The 17519-nt window shown below is 44.0% G+C and overlaps 1 protein-coding gene across 10 annotated transcripts in view; it reads right to left on the bottom strand.

Annotated features, from left to right (window-relative positions):
* Positions 1 to 4398: 4398 nt before the first annotated feature.
* LOC113596536 (uncharacterized) overlaps positions 4399 to 17519 on the bottom strand; it is an 87443-nt gene continuing 74322 nt past the window's right edge. For 6 of the 10 annotated variants that reach the window (XM_053216235.1, XM_053216232.1, XM_053216234.1 and 3 more), the window contains 2 exons: positions 11729 to 11813; positions 10700 to 11033 (listed from right to left, as the gene is read on the bottom strand). In XM_053216235.1, coding sequence (XP_053072210.1) covers positions 10867 to 11033; positions 11729 to 11813 — 252 coding nt within the window. In that variant the 3' untranslated portion in view covers positions 10700 to 10866. Of the gene's footprint in view, positions 4442 to 7137; positions 7244 to 10699; positions 11034 to 11728; positions 11814 to 17519 lie in introns of those variants that run through there. The other 4 variants (XR_008295787.1, XM_053216233.1, XR_008295792.1 and 1 more) reach the window with 3 other exon arrangements.

The following is a 17519-nucleotide window of genomic DNA, read 5'->3' as shown; positions in this document are numbered from 1 at the left end:
AAGGAATGGTTTTCTGCACAGAGAAGATTTGGAATGTGTAGCAGAATTCTGCTGATTGGAAGGGGACATACCACCGTCAGTAGTCACTATCTCCTGTTTTAAAACAGAATACAATTTGTCATTTGTTCTCTTAGTAACTTCCTTTTGGTAGCAAATCAAAGTTTCTGACACTGCTGCTGGGGACACAAAGTTGTAAGTCTACTTTGGAAGTTCATTTGGCGGTTTCTTGTAAAGTTGAACGTACCCTGGCCATACCACTCCTCAATCCCACTCCTGGGTATTTACCCAGCAGAAATGGAAACGTATGTTCTTACTAAAATCCTATATGCAAATGTTGATAGCAGCTTAATTTATGTTTGCCAAAAATGGGAAACAACACAGATGTCCTTCAACTAGTGGATTAACTGCAGTTCATCACAGAATGGAATACTATGCAGCAATAGAAGGGAACAAATGATTGATTCCTGCAAAAACATGAATGAACCTCATTCATGAGGTCTTCTACTGAGTTAGAGAAGCCAGATAGAAAGACTATAGGTTATTTTATTCCATCTATATAGCACTCTTGAGCAGCAAAACTATAGGGTGAGAAGCCAGATCTGCAGTGGCCAAGGGTTAGATGTTACAGGGGGGATGACAATCAGGTAGTATGAGGGAGTTGGGGGTGATAAGACTGTTCCCTATAGACATAAGGTAGTGGATACTTGACTCTGCATTTGAAAATCCCTTAGAATGTTACACCACAAAGTTTGATTTTTATTATATATAAATTTTAGGGGCACCTGGGTGGCTCAGTTAGTTAGGCGTCTGACTCTTGATTTTGGCTCAGGCCATGATCTCATGTTCAAGCCCCGAGTCAGGCTCTGTGCTGACAGCAAGGAATCTGCTTGGGATCCTCTCTCCCTCTCTCTCTGCACCCCTCCTACTGCTCCCGTGTGCACGTACATGGCGAGTACCCAAGGGAGACCTGAAAGAGCTCCCGGTGGCCAACCTGAAACAACTTCATTTAAAAAAAATGAAGTGTTGAATTATAACCCAAACATAAAACAAATAGCCATAGGACCATATTGGTGTGAGTCAGTCCCTCTTCCCCACCTCCATTTAACATTTTTTGACGTTTCCCTAAAGCTTCGAAGATAAAATTTCTTCAGGGTCTAAAGCCCTCTATCCATTGGCTGTACATTCTCTAGCTTCATTTCCTCACATTCTGGCTCTCAAACCACCTCCTAATATAACTCCAGGCCTGTTTGTACTATAGTGACCTTGAGTATCTTGCTCTGTGCACATTGGAACCCACACCACTTCTCCTTCAACTTCCCCTCACTGATTCTTACCCCATTTTTTTAAGACCCAGCTCATATATGGCATTCACTGGGAAGACATCTTTGAACCACCCAACTCGGCTATGATTTCCACATCTGTGAGTTTTCTTAGCAGAACATGCCTTGAATCCACACCCCCAGGCCCCAGTACACCAGTCCCTTTCCCAGTACAGAGTAGGTGCTGAGAAATACTAACAAAATAAAGGAATCCACGAATGAAGAAAATGGCATCATAAAGCCTCAGCCTTCAATTTAATCCTGGGTAGATACATGCAGCATGAATTCTTCAGGTCACTTAATTCAGGGTAGATTCATTAAACACGAATCCTTCCATTCACTTCATTCTTAAACAACAGAAGCTCCTTCCAGGGCAGAGCCCTGGCATACGAAAAATACAATTTCTTTTCCTCCTCAGGCATACGCTTGTATGTGAGTCACAGAAACGAGACATCTCACCGTGCCTATAGCCTGTAGAAAAAGCAGAAATGACTTATTCTTGGAAGAAAGACTCAAGCCCCCCATGCAGGGGAAGAAGTCATTCAGCCTTCCCTAGGGACCCCCAAACTTTATTGCTAAAGAATGTATATCGTCATCTGCACCGTCTCTTGTCTGCCTCGTGGCTCTGGCTTGCTTGTTACACAGGAGGACAATGTCAGTCTGTAAGAGCTTGTTAAGAACAGAAATTTTGCGATGTAATTTGGAGGCTGAGATAAAAGACTTCAAATACTCCTCCTGGGGTGACATTACCACAGAGCAGCAAGGGTGCCCCCCAGAGGTCTGTTATGGGATTGTCAATGTCCTTTGGAAGCGGTACCTTGATACTTGGGTTTTTCGAAAGATTTTTTTTCAGTGTTTGATTTTCAAGAGAGCACAAGTCGGGGAAGGGCAGAGAGAGATGGGGAACAGAGGATCCAAAGCAGGCTCTGCGCTGACAGCACAGACCCCGATGTGGGGCTGGAACTCATGAACCGGGAGGTCATGACCTGAGCCGAGGTCAGACGTGCAACCGACTGAGCTGCCCAGGCGCCCCTAAAACTTTGGTTTTTGTCTTCCTAGGACAGGATTTCACTGAGAATAAGATAATCCTACAGTCCCTAGTCTGAAGAAGGAAGATCTACATACGTCTTTGGTCAAATATAAAAATGTACTCACACAGTATGCTCCAAGGTGTTTAAGGAACGTGACGAGCCCTCAAGTTCACCCACAATTCCCAGGCTTAGAATACCTGTGTTCAGGTTTTATCAGATATGTCTTAAAACTAAAATTAAAGATTTAAAAATTCAAGTCCCTATAAGAAAGGACCCAGAATAATCAGGGGGCACTGGCTAAGGTAAGAGGTTTCCAGAAGAGGAACAAAAAAATCCTCCCTGACTTAAAGCCAGGCCTGAAGAAGTCTTCTTGTCCTGCCTCTTAAAAGATGAGAGAGAGAAAGCTTTCACTCAGCCCTGAGAAAGAAGGGCCCCCATGATCCCTATAGTCCAGCCTGCCCAGCATGGGTCACTAGCAGAAGTCAGCAACTTTGGAACCCAGGCTACAGATGTCATGGGGCCTAGTGACAGGGCCATGCACACCCTTTGTGGAAAAACTCAATGGTGGGTGGTAAGTTCTCTCCCTGATTTCTCCCCATTTGTGGGTCTCAGCCCTATTTCTACTTTCTTCAACCTGTCCCCTTCTACTCAGTAGTTAGAACTGAGCTGTCAGCAGAGAGCTTTCCTAAACCTGCTTATCATGGGTTCTTGCACCCTGACTTCATGCCACATGGTCGAGGCTATCACGAAAGGCCCCCTGCCCATCCTGTCTTCATCAGAGCAGCTGTCACCACAGCAGCTCTGACATTGAGGCCTCCCATCCCTGGAAACAGTTGTATCTCTTTACCCTAGTGCTGTAACCAAGAGTCATGCTGTTAGAAGTCCTGTAATTCTCTCCTTATTCTTCCCCCAAAGACGTTCCCTCACAGCCCACCATAATGTATTTTTTCTCTTCTCTGATTATGGGTGTCTGGGTGGCTCAGTTGTTTAAGCATTGGATTTGTGATCTCAGCTCAGGTCATGGGTTTATGGGTTTATGGGTTTGAGCCCCACGTTGGGCTCTGTGCCATCAGAGCCTTGCTTGGGATTCTGTCTCTCCCTCTCTCTGCCCCTCTCCTACTCACTCTGTCTTTGCCTCTCTCTGTCTCAAAATAAACACACTTAAAAAAAAAAAAAACAGCCCATTGAGGAAACGGAGGTTGGGTCACTACTCTGAGTGATGCACTGAAATCAGTCGTCATGCCCAGTGGGTCCACAGTCAACAGACTTTGTTGACCCAAAGCAAACAAAAGGAGGGCAGTGGCTGGGGGCACACAGCCCTCCCCAGTTCCTGTCCCCTGGTGCTCTGAAAGGCACAGAAGCCCCGAGCAGTAAGACACAGACATGGAATATTTGGGTGGATTTATTTATATAAAGATAGAATATTGGAGGAGGAGGAGAAAAGTAGTGACAGAGGATTTGGGGGGGGGACCACAAAGCACCACGTGGCTGTCTTTCTGGGGGAAGCAAGTTCAAACCCTCAGTGACCTGCCAAACCCTCATGATGCTCATCCACATAGGCCAATCTTCTCCCCCGCCCCCACCAAATCCAAGTAGCTGTAGTACTCTGTAAAGCACTTGAGCTGTTCAGTGATACTCAGCACTTCTGTGGTGTCAGGAATGAACACCAGGCAGGAAGTGAAGTGCCCCTCTCCCCCTCTCTTTATTCTTACCACCACTTGCTCAAGGTGTGGAGCAAAATACACTTCAAGTTTCTTCCAAAATGCCATGGTTCTAAATACATGAATTGCCTCCTTCTAGAAAACCTCTAAGGGTCCTCTTTGCCAGCCCTCACAGGCAGTCACTAAACGCAATACCCAGAGAATGAGGATGGTGAATTCTAGTTCAAACACACCTCGGCGGGTGGAGGCTTCAAGAAAGGAGAGCCTATTTGTATGAATGACATCAGATTGGACAAGAGAGCAGGTCCCAGTTTAAGGAGATGCCGAAGAGGGTTTACCTGGAGCTACATGCGAGATGAAGAAGACGACGAAGATGAGAAGGGAAAACAGTCTCATAGTGCCGAGTCAGTGGAGGCCTCCTCAGAAGCTCCTGGAAAGGAAAAGACAAATGGCAGGTGTAATAAGGTTGAATAAAAAGTAGTTTAAAGTCTCCTCATTTATAAGTCTGATCAGAGTGACTAAACACGGAAGAGAATGTCCATTGTGATCAGAGCACTGACAATGTCCACTCACTGGACAATGAACGCCCGTGAAATAAACAAGGGTAATGATTACCAATGTTCGGTGCAGAGCTGGGGGAATTTCTTTTGTGAGCGCTTGATGAATCAAGGCCTGAGGAAGAACAGTCATGGTAGTGGTCATAAAATCAAAACGGCTAGGATCGATGGAGAATTTACTCTATGAAAAACCTGGGGTGGTTTGTAGAATTTTTTTTCTCCAATTATTCTCATGGAACTAGTATAATCTGCTCCTTCAGCTCCGAGTACAAATACAGTCACACAAAGTCCTTATATTCTTCCACTAATCTCTCAAGTGCTCAGTAGAATGAAAACCATCACCTACGTCACCAGACTCTGTTCTCCCTGAAGAGGTGGTCCCTCTGTTCTCCAAAGAGCTGAAATCTAGGCTCTGCTCAGCCATGTCCTGTGTTCTTAATAAGGACTGGTCCTGTCTACTCTGACCAGTGAAAGTCTACTGTCCCAGTGATTACCCTGCTGATTCAGGTCCCTGACCCCGCCACAGTCATGTTTCATGACTGAGAAAACCTCGTGCTCTTGGCTCTTGTACTGCCAAGGAAACATAGTCCCAGTGTAGGGGAAAGCCAAGGGCTTTCCTTCTTAGCCACAGACCAAAGAAAAACAAGGTCTCTTCCCAAATTAGGCCCTTGCCTTGAAGCAGGGGATTTAGTGTAACCAACCTCTCAAATTTTATTTAACCTGCTGTTTATCTCCTCTGTTCCTGGGGTTTGGCTCAGCTGACCCTGACTCAGAATCTCGGGGAGCAGGGCATGACATTTCAGTTTTTCTTCACCCAGAAGATCTTGGGTTCCTCAAAAAACAATGATCTGCTGATTCTGAATGAACTGTTGTCTACAAAAATGTCCTCAGAAGTGGCAGATTTTTGTATCTTTCCCTCTTCTCCCTGGATCATAGTTGATATCTTACATTTATGTAATTGAGTAGAACCAATCAAGAAGACCATAATGAAGGGGATTATTATTGTCTTCCTGAAGCCAGAAGCAAAGTGGCCTTACTTCATGCAGGTACTAATATGATCCCTAAAAGTACACATGAGGATACTTAGAGATACTTGGTATATAGTGATAAAGTTTGTATGTGGTGAAATCAAAATGAGAGTCAGAAGTCTGGTTCCAGATTCTGAGTTCTTTACCACTGCGGGATAGTCCACTAGTCTCTTTACATAAGGACTGGCTCTTAGAATCCAGTAAAAATTATACATTTTAAAAGGATAATAAGTTGGCTAATAGTAACTTTCCATAGACTAGTGATCATTTAGAAATTAGGACTTAAAGATGTTTATGATCTTAACCCAGCCCATGTAAAAAATTCATTGTATAGGGGAAATGTGCAAGAATAAATAAGGATATTTTTATAAAGAGTAACAATGGTGACTTCCACTACCAGTTATTATTGTTTATAATGACACTGAAGCTTGGGGGCACCTGGGTGGCTCAGTTGGTTGAGTGTCCGACCCTTGATTTTGGTTCAGGTCATGACCTCACTGTTGTGAGATCTGGCCCCTCGTCAGGCTCTATGCTCACAGTATGCAGCCTACTTGGGATTTGCGCTCTCTCTCTCTCTCTCTCTCTCTCTCTCTCTGTGCCTTCCCCATTTGCACTTACTCTCTCTCAAAACAAATCAGTAAACTTAAAAAATAAAAATAAATAAATAAATAAATAAATAAATAAATAATGGTGAAGCTTGAAATATGAAGCATAGGCCCCAAACAGAAAAACAAAACAAAACAAAACAAAAAAACCCAGACATCCAAACAGAGAAGCCACCATGCAGACACTGACATTCAGTTCACAATAAAGATGGCTTTCATGTGAATGGTGACAGAGGGCGGTGGATAAATCATACAGAGTTGATTAACTATTCATTTGAAGGAAAACTATTTGATAAACTAAGTGGAGCATGAAAATAGATTATAACTTTTTTGTATGTATTTTTAGATTTTTCAGTGTTTCATAGAGAAAAAGTATGCATAGCTTATATAACAAAAAAATCAAAAGTCTTAATATTTATTATTGCAATTCCTAAAATTTCAGAGGACTAAATATGTTAGGGCTTTTAGAGTCATACTGAGTATGTCCCCCTAAAATTCATATGTTAAAGCTGAAGCCCCAGTGTGATGGTATTTGGGTGGCCTCTGGGAGGTGATCAGGTGTCTACAGAAGAGACCCCAGAGAACTCCCTTGTCCCTACCACCATGTGAGGATACAGCAAAAAGACAACCATCTGTGAACAGGACGTGGCCCCTTGCCCATGGAATCTGCCAGCATCTTGATCTTGGCCTTCCAGCCTCTAGAATGGTAAGAAATAAATACATACACTGTTGGTTACAAGCCACTTGGTCTATGGTATTCTTATAGCAGCCCAAATGAACTAAGACACATACCAAATACAAAATATGTAATAGACATATGATTGATGACACTCTTTAAAATCTGACCTGTGACAGTGAATCTGTAACCCTTTTCCTCTAATTAGTTTTTGCCAGATATCAATGGGTTCTGCAGGAGACTAAGGACCCCACTCATACCTGGCACCTCTGGAAAACTCTACTGTTGGCCCCATTTCTCCCGGAAGCTGATCCCTCATATTGTCTGACCATCTATCTTGAGAACACGAATTCAAGAGCCAGGTAACTGTAGAGAAAACACATGAGGACAAAGCAAATGTGGAGGAATCTTTGGAATCAAAATAATAGTTAATATGGTCTGTTGTAATATTTGTTGTCTCTAGGGTAGACAGAAAAGTTAAGAATGTCAATCTTGGGGTGCCTGGCTGGCTCAGTTGGTAGAGTATGTGACTCTTGATCTAGGGGTTGTGACTTTGAGCTCCACATTGGATGTTCAGATTACTTAAAAATAAAATCTTAAAAAAAAAAATGTCAGTCACTGCTAACCATATCCCTCTGATCATGGTAGAAATGGGGCAAATGTTTCCCTGAGTGTTTCCTGGGACATAACTGGAGCATCTCTGTGGTAACAGGTAGGTTCCTATAAATATTTCTCTGTGTCCTACCTGTTCAGTCTCCCAATTACTAGCAACTTCCATTCTTTGAGGAATAAATTTCTTTGCATGTACTCTTATTTCTAGTATTGTTAAGCGGAGTCAACTAAATGCACAGGTTAGCTTAGCATAACTTAAGTGGTGGATAACTGTGAACCAGAAGGCCAGAAAACTAATGATGGCTTTATCTCCTCCAAGAGTTTCTTACTGTAATTCTAGAGCGCATGGCATAGATTGTTGAGTCTGTGTCCCAGACTAAGAGCAAGCCAGTATTTCCACATGGATGTCTGCCCCAAAAGCATGATGCTATTGAGGTAGCACCTGTATCATCTTTGATGTGTTGAAAAATTTATTGTAGATCCTTCTGAGTGGCTAAGGGCGTCAATGGGTAAGATGAAGAGATGAGATGAGATGATGAGATGAGATGAGATGAGATTAAAAACATGATCTCAGGTGAGATTGAGCTCTGCATCTGGCTCCGTGCTGGACGGAGTCTACCTAAGGTTCTCTCTCTCCTTCTGCCCATGCCCCCAGGAAAAAAATTACAAGACCTAACAATTTCTAGGGATTTCCCAAGAGTGAGCACAAACTCAGACTTGGAATAACCAACTAAACTTCACAACAGACAGTCAGATCCAGAAAGACTGTTTTGCCACTCATGAACTTGCCTGTGGGGCCTTCCCTGCACACCCTCCCACATACCCAGGACTTCATATCCTTTTCCTGATTTTTTTTTTCAAATTTTGCACTTATAAATATTTAAAGTATCACATGTTTTTATTTCCATCTCCCCTGTTAGAATATAAGCACCACGAAGGTAGGAATGTTTTTTGTTTGGCTTACTGCTTAATAAATACGAGTTAAGGAAAATGAATGAATGAAAGTTGACATAATGGGTGAATTTTGTCCAAGTAGTCCAGCAATTCTGGCGGCCAAGTCAGAACCAGACGTTTTACCATGAAAAGGATAGTCGGAGATGCGACAACACAAACAGAACTCAGGTTGGGTGTTCCTGCCTCTTCTTTCTCTTCCCCCATGACAAAGAGTTCCACATGCCCCATTGGGGGTCCTTCCGTCCCCTCCCCTCCCCTGCCCTCCCCTCCAGGGTTCTAGTTCCTCTGTTACCAAGCCAGTCCTCCGTGCTTGAACCAAGAGCAAAAGGCATGCAAAAGCATGGAGTAGAGGCACAGGGCCGTGCTGGGGTTTTCCAGACAGCGCGTAAGACAGGGATGTCGGTGGGCCTGTGAATGGTGGGAGAGAGAGACTGGAAAGCAAAGAGGGTTTGCACCTCGTGGTGAAGAAATACAAATAAGGAGATGAGTTATGTATTTATTTATTTTTTTAATATATGAAATTTATTGTCAAATTGGTTTCCATACAACACCCAGTGCTCATCCCAAAAGGTGCCCTCCCCAATACCCATCACCCACCCTTCCCTCCCTCCCACCCCCCATCAACCCTCAATTTGTTCTCAGTTTTTAAGAGTCTCTTATGCTTTGGCTCTCTCCCACTCTAACCTCTTTTTTTTTTCCTTCCCCTCCCCCATGGGTTTCTGTTAAGTTTCTCAGGATCCACATAAGAGTGAAAACATATGGTATCTGTCTTTCTCTGTATGGCTTGTTTCACTTAGCATCACACTCTCCAGTTCCATCCACGTTGCTACCAAGGGCCATGTTTCATTCTTTCTTATTGCCACATTGTACTCCATTGCGTATATAAACCACAATTTCTTTATCCATTCATCAGTTGATGGACATTTAGGCTCTTTCCGTAATTTGGCTATTGTTGAGAGTGCTGCTATAAACATTGGGGTACAAGTCGGTTCCTAAATTCTCCTGGTGGTGGGAGACCATTTGACTACTGGACCCAGAACCATTATGATGGGGCACACTGTGGACTGATGTCACAGACACGAGGAATGTCCAAGTCCTGTGAGTCCTGTACGCAGACCGCGTGGGAAGCCAGTGCCCACTGAGAACACCCAGGAGGCTAACATTTGTACCTGGATCCGAATAGCTTTGCAGATGCTCATTTACAGCTGATAATAGTCTATTGTTCGTGTACACACTTGCACTGAATTTTCTTTAGTTGTTCAGTGACGGGGACCCGGTCATGTAGATGGCCCACACTGTTACTGACCATAGCTCCAGGCACACTCTTTTCTTTCCCATGTGACTCTTCCGGTTTTGGAAGAACGCTAGTAAAACTTCCCTCTCCTCTTTGTCCTCCAGCCTCCCGGGCACCTCGCACTACTTCCTGCCTCCTCTCCCCACACCCCCACCTCCAGGTTTGCTTTGTACATTGTAGAAAGCCACTCTGCAGAGGCAAGACAGTGACACCTGTCGTGGAGAGGTGACTTACGCAGGATACTACAGCAGACGTCATGCCCTGAACAAGAAAAGTGAACAAGGAAGACACAGAATAATCACAGCAATCCACACTAGAGCCTTCTGACCTGCACCTGACGCTCCTTTCTGGATGGTCTCCCTGTGCACCTGCGTGAACCACCACCACATGCTGGGTGCTGTGCTCCCTCGACAGTGTCCTCCCACTGGGCGGGTTGCCCACTGCACCGGCAGGTCCCAGGACAAAGCTCTGTCCTTGTATGGCCTCACCCCACGATGGGGGATCCTTTCCTATCCAGCCTCCCTGCAATTGTTAAGGAAACCATAACTTCCCTTTCAAGCAGACAGAGTACTGTAGACCAGCCAAAAGAAAAATCTTAGATTATGTTCTTTTACTGATGGTGTCATCTCGGGTCAGTTAAGTAACTCATCTGAGTGTGGTTTCTACATCAGCAAAGTGGGGCTGACAAACTGAAACACTCTAAGGATGACATATGTTCTGTGAATGAAGAGGCTGTGTGGGGCCCCTGAGTGGCTCAGTCGGTTAAGCACCCGACTCTTGGTTTCCACTCAGGTCGTGATCTCACAGCTTTGTGAGAGTTCGAGCCTCGCATTGGGCTCTGCGCTGGCAACACAGAGCCTGATCAATGTTCTCCCTCTCTCTCTGCCCCTCTCCTACCCTCTCTCTCTGCCTTAAAATAAACAAATAGAACTTAAAAAGAAAGAAAAAGCTTTGCAAAATGTAAAGCATAATAAAAATTTTATTCTTAAATTGTCTCCCTCTCCGACACCCCCTTCCCAAAAAACAACGATTTCCTTTAATCAATCCTAAAGATAAGATGACTGATTAGTTAGACCTGAACGTTGTTTGCTTTTATTCAGATGGGGGTGCCCTGCTTCGGACCCGGGGGTCAGGGCTTCTCGGCTGCTGCCCGCCCCCATAAGCCCTTCACTTTGCAGCAAACGGTGAACGCCCGGCAGGGCCCTCGGAAAGGCTCACAGTCTGGGGTCCCTTGCTTCAGGCAGATTCCACCACGCAGGTAACAGGGTCTTTCAAAGTTGAACGCCCTGGTGGCAGCTGGAAACGAAAAGGTGTTTGTATGAAGCCGCAGGTCTGGGGCAGGGGTGGGGGGCGTGCCAGGGACCTGGGGGGTGGGGGGAAGCCCTCGATTTCCCCGCTGGACATCTACAATGAGTGGTTCAGCTCCAAGGCCTTCCCCTCTCATTTTTCCATGAGACATCATGGTTGGTGACAACCACTGGATGGATGGTTCTTCCTGAGGTGGGGACAACTGGGCATTAACCAGAGGGTAACCTGTGCCACCGGTGCTCCTCACTGATCCCCCCACCCCCCGCCACCCCGCACCCATCCCCACCCTCACGGAACCATCTGAAGGAAGCCTCGCCCTTCAGAAGAAACTCAAGGCCACCACCATGACACGAGGGTCAAGCGGTCCCCAGGCGGAGCCTGTGTGAAGGATCTCTGTCTCCACACCAGGTGATACCAACACGTGAGCCAGCAGATTCTGTTTCCAATCATCCAGTTCATCCACAGGGAAGGGGAGGCAGGAGAAGACAGCTACCTAACCAGCCCTTTTAACAGGATGTTTGGAATTCCCTCCGAAGGAATTCTTAAACTTTGCAGAAAGTTATTTTGGGGTGTAGACATGGCCTCCGAGTAGCTCCCTGATACTTTACTCTTCAACTGTGGTTGACTGAGGGAAGGGAAACAACAAAATGACGCTAAGAACGGGCATCGTGCTTGGTATTTACCGGGCAGTACCTGGAAAATGATAAACACAGCAGCAAGGACCACCTGGAGAAGTCTCATGGTGACGGAGCTGAGGGTCCCAAAGGCCTGATGGTGAAAATCAGGAGGACAAGGTCAGAAGCCCAAGGTTCTGTGTCAGAGGAAGTCACGGCAGCCCAGGGGTTGGTGTCAAGATGAACTCCCTCTGCCCGAGGCCCCACTCCTCCATCGGCTCTGGCCCTTCTTGTTCCCTGAGCCCCCGCTGCTTGCCTCGTGTTTCTCTCCACATTTAGTTTGAGGCAGTGCTGTCTTTTTTCTTTTTTGCTAAGTTTTCTATTGTAATTCCAGCATAGTTAACATAGAGTGTGCTAGATTAGTTTCCAGTGTAAAATATATTCATCCAGCAATTCCATACCATACCCAATGGTCATCACAAGTGCAGCCTTAATCCCCAGCCCGTATTTCCCCCATCCCCCACCCACCTCCTCTCTGGTGACCATCAGTTTGTTCTCTGGAGTTAAGAGTCTCTTTCTTGGTTTGCCTCTCTCTTTCTTTTTTCCCTTTGCTTGTTTGTTTTGTTTCTTGAATTCTATATTATGAGTGAGATCATATGGTATTTGTCTTTCTCTGACTTATTTCACTTAGCATAACAGTCTCTGGTTCCACCCATGTTACTGCAAATGGCAAGGTTTCATTCTTTTTTGTGGTTGAATAATATTCCATTGTATATATACTCCCCGTATCTTCTTTAAAAATCCATTCGATGGACACTTGGGCTGCTTCCATATCTTGGCTAATGTAACTAGTGCTGCTATAAACATAGGGGTGCATGTATCCCTTTGAATTAGTGTTTTTCTATTTTTGATTAATGCCCAGCAGTGTAATTCCTGGATCGACGGGTAGTTGTTTTTAGAGGCACTGCTATCTGACCACATGGAGTGACGCTGGCGTCCAGGCAGTGCCGAAGCTATACCCCTGCAGGTGAGTGGTAGGGGCCGGCAGTCAAGCTGCTAGGAAAGGAGAATGAAGAGAGTTCTTCACAGGTAAGACAGTTCATTGAGGCAAGCTGATGGGATGGTCCAGTGCTCCTTACAGAAGATCCAGAATGGCAATGGATTAGCTATAATCTTTCTGGAGAATCCATGTTGAAGGAAGAAATAGGGGAAATGGGCACTGGGTGTCTCAGTCAGTTGGGCGTCTGACTTCGGTTCAGGTCATGATCTCACAGTTCATGGGTTCAAGCCCTGCATTGGGCTCTCTGCTGTCGGCATGGAGCCTGCTTGGGATGGTCTGTCCCCCTCTCTCTCTGCCCCTCCCTCACTGGCTCTCTCTCTCTCTCTCTCTCTCTCTCAAAATAAGTAATAAATTTTTTAAAAACTTAAAAAAATAGGGGGAAAATATGCCAAATTATTCCTAGGATTTGAATTTTATCCTTTATTTTCACTTCAGTTACTTTTCTGACATTAAAAAAAATACACTTTGGAAAATTGCAAATAATGTAAAAACTGGAAGGTTAAAAACAAACAAACAAACCCATAGCCCTACCTTTGAATTATAAATGCTGTTTACAATTCAGAGTACTTTTGTTCTTTTTCCTTGTGAATAAAATGATGTAAATACTAATTTTTACGTTTAAAATATAGAATCATACTTCATATAGGTGGGTTTCCCCCATGGTAAATATTATCTTGGAAATTCTTTAACATCTATTCAAATACATTTGCTTCACATATTTGGATGACTATACATGTATCTTTAGAAATTCACAGGATCTTCAACGTTTATATAAATGCCGATACATGGACAGTCAACTGCCTGCGTATTTCAAGTTTCATAGGTGTTGCCCAGCTGCCCACTCCAGAAACTGTTGTTACTACTTTATCCTCTTACTGACAACGTGCAAAAATATCTTTGGACTCTTGATCTTCTTATTGGTACTAGTTATTATCAATGTTTTCAATCTTTGCAAATCACATTAGTGAATAATAATACCTTCCCGTCTGTGGGCACCTGGTGGCTCAGTCAGTTAAGCGTCCGATTCTTGGTTGCGTCTCAGGTCATAATCTCATGGTTGGTGAGTTCGAGCCCCAGGTCAGGCTCTGTGCTGACTGCATAGGTCCTGCTTGGAATTCTCTCTCTCTCCCATTCTCTCTGCCCCTTGCTGCTTGTGCTCTCTCGCTAAATAAATAAACTTAAAATAATAATAATAATTATTATTATTCCTGCTTGCTTTAGTATATCTTGTTAAAATTATTTCTGAAAAAGTTGAGCATTTTTTAACAATGTTCATCGGTTATTTTTGTCTCTTGTTACCTGTCTATACACTTCACTTGGTTTTCTATTTTCCCATTCATCTGTTCTTACTGATTTCAGACAACTCTATAAATATTTAAGGTCACTCATCTTTTATCACGTGTGTTACAAAAACTGTTTCTGGCTTCCTTTTTGCCCTGTACCCACTCATCTAGTAGCCAGAATTCATGGCTACTCTTGAATGATTACTTTTTACTTCATTCATGTTTGGTTTTTCTTAAAGACAGGTTTTGTCTGTGTGTTTAGCTAATTATGTCTGTATTCCTGGTCAGGTCTGTCCTCGATTCTTTGGCGCAGAGGCAGAAGCTGTTCTGAAAAGCTGTGACAGACCCGAGTTCCCAGCAGTGACATGGAGACTCTTTTGTGCTCCACTCAGAAATGGGAATTTCCCGGGCTCACAGACATGCCCCCACTCTCTAGTCCTGTGCTGCCTCAGAGAAGAGGCACAAATTTGAGTTCATGTCTCTGTTCTCTTCGAACACGGAGGCTTGCACGGAAGAGAAACCAAACCACACATGATGGGAAGGTACGGACGATGACCAGACCCCTACCCTGATGTGACAGTACCTCGGGACACCCTGGAGAGAACAGATGGGGCATTTTGCATACTAGTCAGAGCACCTAAATCCTAACTTTAGCAGGTATCAAGTGCCCAGAAAGGCTCAGGTCGTGGGGTGGACTCCGTTCTTGTCCGCTCTCCTGCGTGTCTCTTCCTGTGCGGTGCTGCACGACGTTAACCGGCATTCCGTACGATGGAATATTACCCGTCCATGAAAAGAATGAAATCTCGCCATTTGCGATGATGTAGGTGGAACGAGAGAGTATAATGCTAGGCAAAATGAGGCAGTCAGAGAAAGAGAAACACCATATGATTTCACTCATGTGGAATTTCAGAAACAAAATAAATGAGCAAAGTGAAAAGAGAGGCAAACCAAGAAACAGACTCTTAACTACAGAGCAAACAGATGGTCACCAGAGGGGAGGTGGGCGGGGGGGGTGGGGGGGGTGGGGGGTGGGGAAATAGGTGATGGGGATTAAGGACGCCTTTGTGATGAGCACTGGGGATGCTATGGAAGTGATGAGTCACTATATTGTACACCTGAAACTAGTATTACATTGTATGTTAACTGGAATTTAAATAAAAACTTAAAGGGAAAAAAAATTATTTGCTTCTTTTCAGGGGTCAAGGGTCAACTGTATAAAAAAATTTTTTAATGTGGCATTAAAAAACAGAAAAAAAGAGTCAAGACTTCGCTTATAGTTCTTGCCAAGATTCACAGCCACTCTCAATGATTCACTTTTACAAAATAACTTTTCAACAATTTACTCAAGTTAAAAATAATTTTATTGCTTTGTTAACTGACACTGCATTGAAATGACAGGTTTTACTTAAGAAAAAATGGATAATTGAGTCTTTCTAAGAATAAGGTTTCAACTTACTAGTTTTTGCCTTTCTTCAACATAACTTTTTTAAGACCTTCAATACAGGTCTTCATCTAGATCCAGGACATTTCTTGTGACTTTATCTCTAGATATTTTATGGTTTTTCTTTCTATTTGAGTTATAATCTTCTCTCTTTGTATTTTATAATTGGCTACTATTTGCATAGAAAATGCTATTGATGATCTACAATAATTTTGTCACTGGCCCCCCCGGTTGGACTGTATTGGTCTTCTTGTGATTATTTCTCAATGGATTCTCAAGCATAAAATCATAAATCTATAATAATTATGATTTAACGCCTTTGATTCTGAGATACATATTTCTTATTTTCTCCTCTCATCGAATTGTATAGACTCACAATTACTGGAGCCTTCAGAGATCACTTCACCCAACCTACTTGCTTCACAGTGGGGGAGCTATGGTCAACCTAGAAGGTCAAGACAGTGTCACAGCCAAGCCTGCAGGAGATGCCTCCCGGTCACCACAATGCAAACTTTGTCCTATTTCCCCCATTTTCTTCTTTCTTGCTCTCTTTTTCCTCCCTTCCTGTGTTAAAGATCAGCTTCCTTAATACCCAACAACCTAACAAGATTTTTCAAAACTAGATTTAAAAAAAAAGTTTTTAAAAAATGGATGCTTCAGTAGTTAATTGTTACATGTGACCTCTTCCATGAAAACCTTTGGTTTTTGTTCCAGGACTTGATTACGAATTTCAACTCATGCATTAAGCACAGGCTGTGGTTTCAGCCCAGATGTCTTCTGGGCATCAGAAACCAGTGTGTGTCCAGTGAAGGAACTGAGAGTGTTTTAATGACAACATGATCATCCAGTGCTTGTGTGTCCCCCGGACTGACTCCACCACTCTCTGAGTGTCCAAAATTGAGCTGATTTAGTTTATATCAAGTTTTCCATTTGACTAGTGAGAGCCAGAGAAAATCCACTTTGGGTCAAGGAATTTGGGCTACCACTCTTTATAAGCCCTGAGAGCAATCTCTGGAGGATGTAGGAAATGGGAGAAAAACTGTCCAAAGTAAAGGTCATTGATATCTTTAAGGAAAGAAAGTAGAAATGAAGGGAAGGAGGGGAATAGAAGGAGACAGAAAGAGAGAGAGGGAGAGAGACAGGCAGAGAGGGAGAGAGAGATGAGTGTGTGTGGCAGAGAAAGAGAGAGAAAGAAAGAAAGATAGATAGATAGATAGATCACATGACTCTAGCAAAATTCTCCCTGAGTCTTGGGGCAGCAAATGCCCCGAGGTCTGTTCTCCCGGAAGGCGCCCTCGAGAAGGGCAGGCAGCAGAGCAGACGGCCCCAGGTCAGCACTTCTGTTCTCTTTTCTACGATGAGAAAACAAAATACTGGCTGCTGTGTTCTCAGCCCACTCCCTGGCCTGCGGAGGTCTGAGCTTACTGACAACATTCTGACAAGATGGTCTCACTGAATGAACTCTTTCTCTCTCTAGCTAGAAAAAAAAAAAAAAAAAAAAGAACTATCTTCTTGCCATCATGAACCAGCTGGATGTCCTATTACCTGTTGACCCATATTTCACCTAGGAGACCATGAAGTCTTGAAAATTCCAGACTGGGTCTGTTTACTCTGTCTCCTCAGTATAGAATCCTTCTGGATGAACCAGGCAGACAATAACTTTAGCCTCAGTAGGAGTAGGAAACTCCTTTCCCAAACCATAGACACTTGGAATTCATGTCTTTTCCCTGTGCTAATGGGTCACCTCTCTCCAGATGCTTCCCAGGCTCTCCTGAGCCTTCCCTTCTGGGCCTCTGAACCTCACACTTCACACAGGGGAATTAATTCACTCAGACAGGGGTCTCGCCGCCCACCACTCAGTACATTCCTGCTTCGAGGGAGAATCCAGGCAGGTGGCCTTCAAGCCCCCGATATCTTACTTTAGGTCAGTTTAAATGAACTATATCATCTTATACATGTAGATAGGTGGCTTTTGGTCTTCTGAGGCAGAGCTGTAAATATGAAAATGAACACCAGATGGGCCCAGTAACCAGTGACAAGCATCAAGCCCTCGCCAAGAGCAAAGCGTTATGCTAC

This window comes from Acinonyx jubatus, chromosome B1, assembly GCF_027475565.1.
Source record: "Acinonyx jubatus isolate Ajub_Pintada_27869175 chromosome B1, VMU_Ajub_asm_v1.0, whole genome shotgun sequence".
In the NCBI taxonomy this organism is placed as follows: domain Eukaryota; kingdom Metazoa; phylum Chordata; class Mammalia; order Carnivora; family Felidae; genus Acinonyx; species Acinonyx jubatus.
Note: the sequence above shows the minus strand (reverse complement) of the source record. Positions and strands in the feature narration are given on the sequence as shown.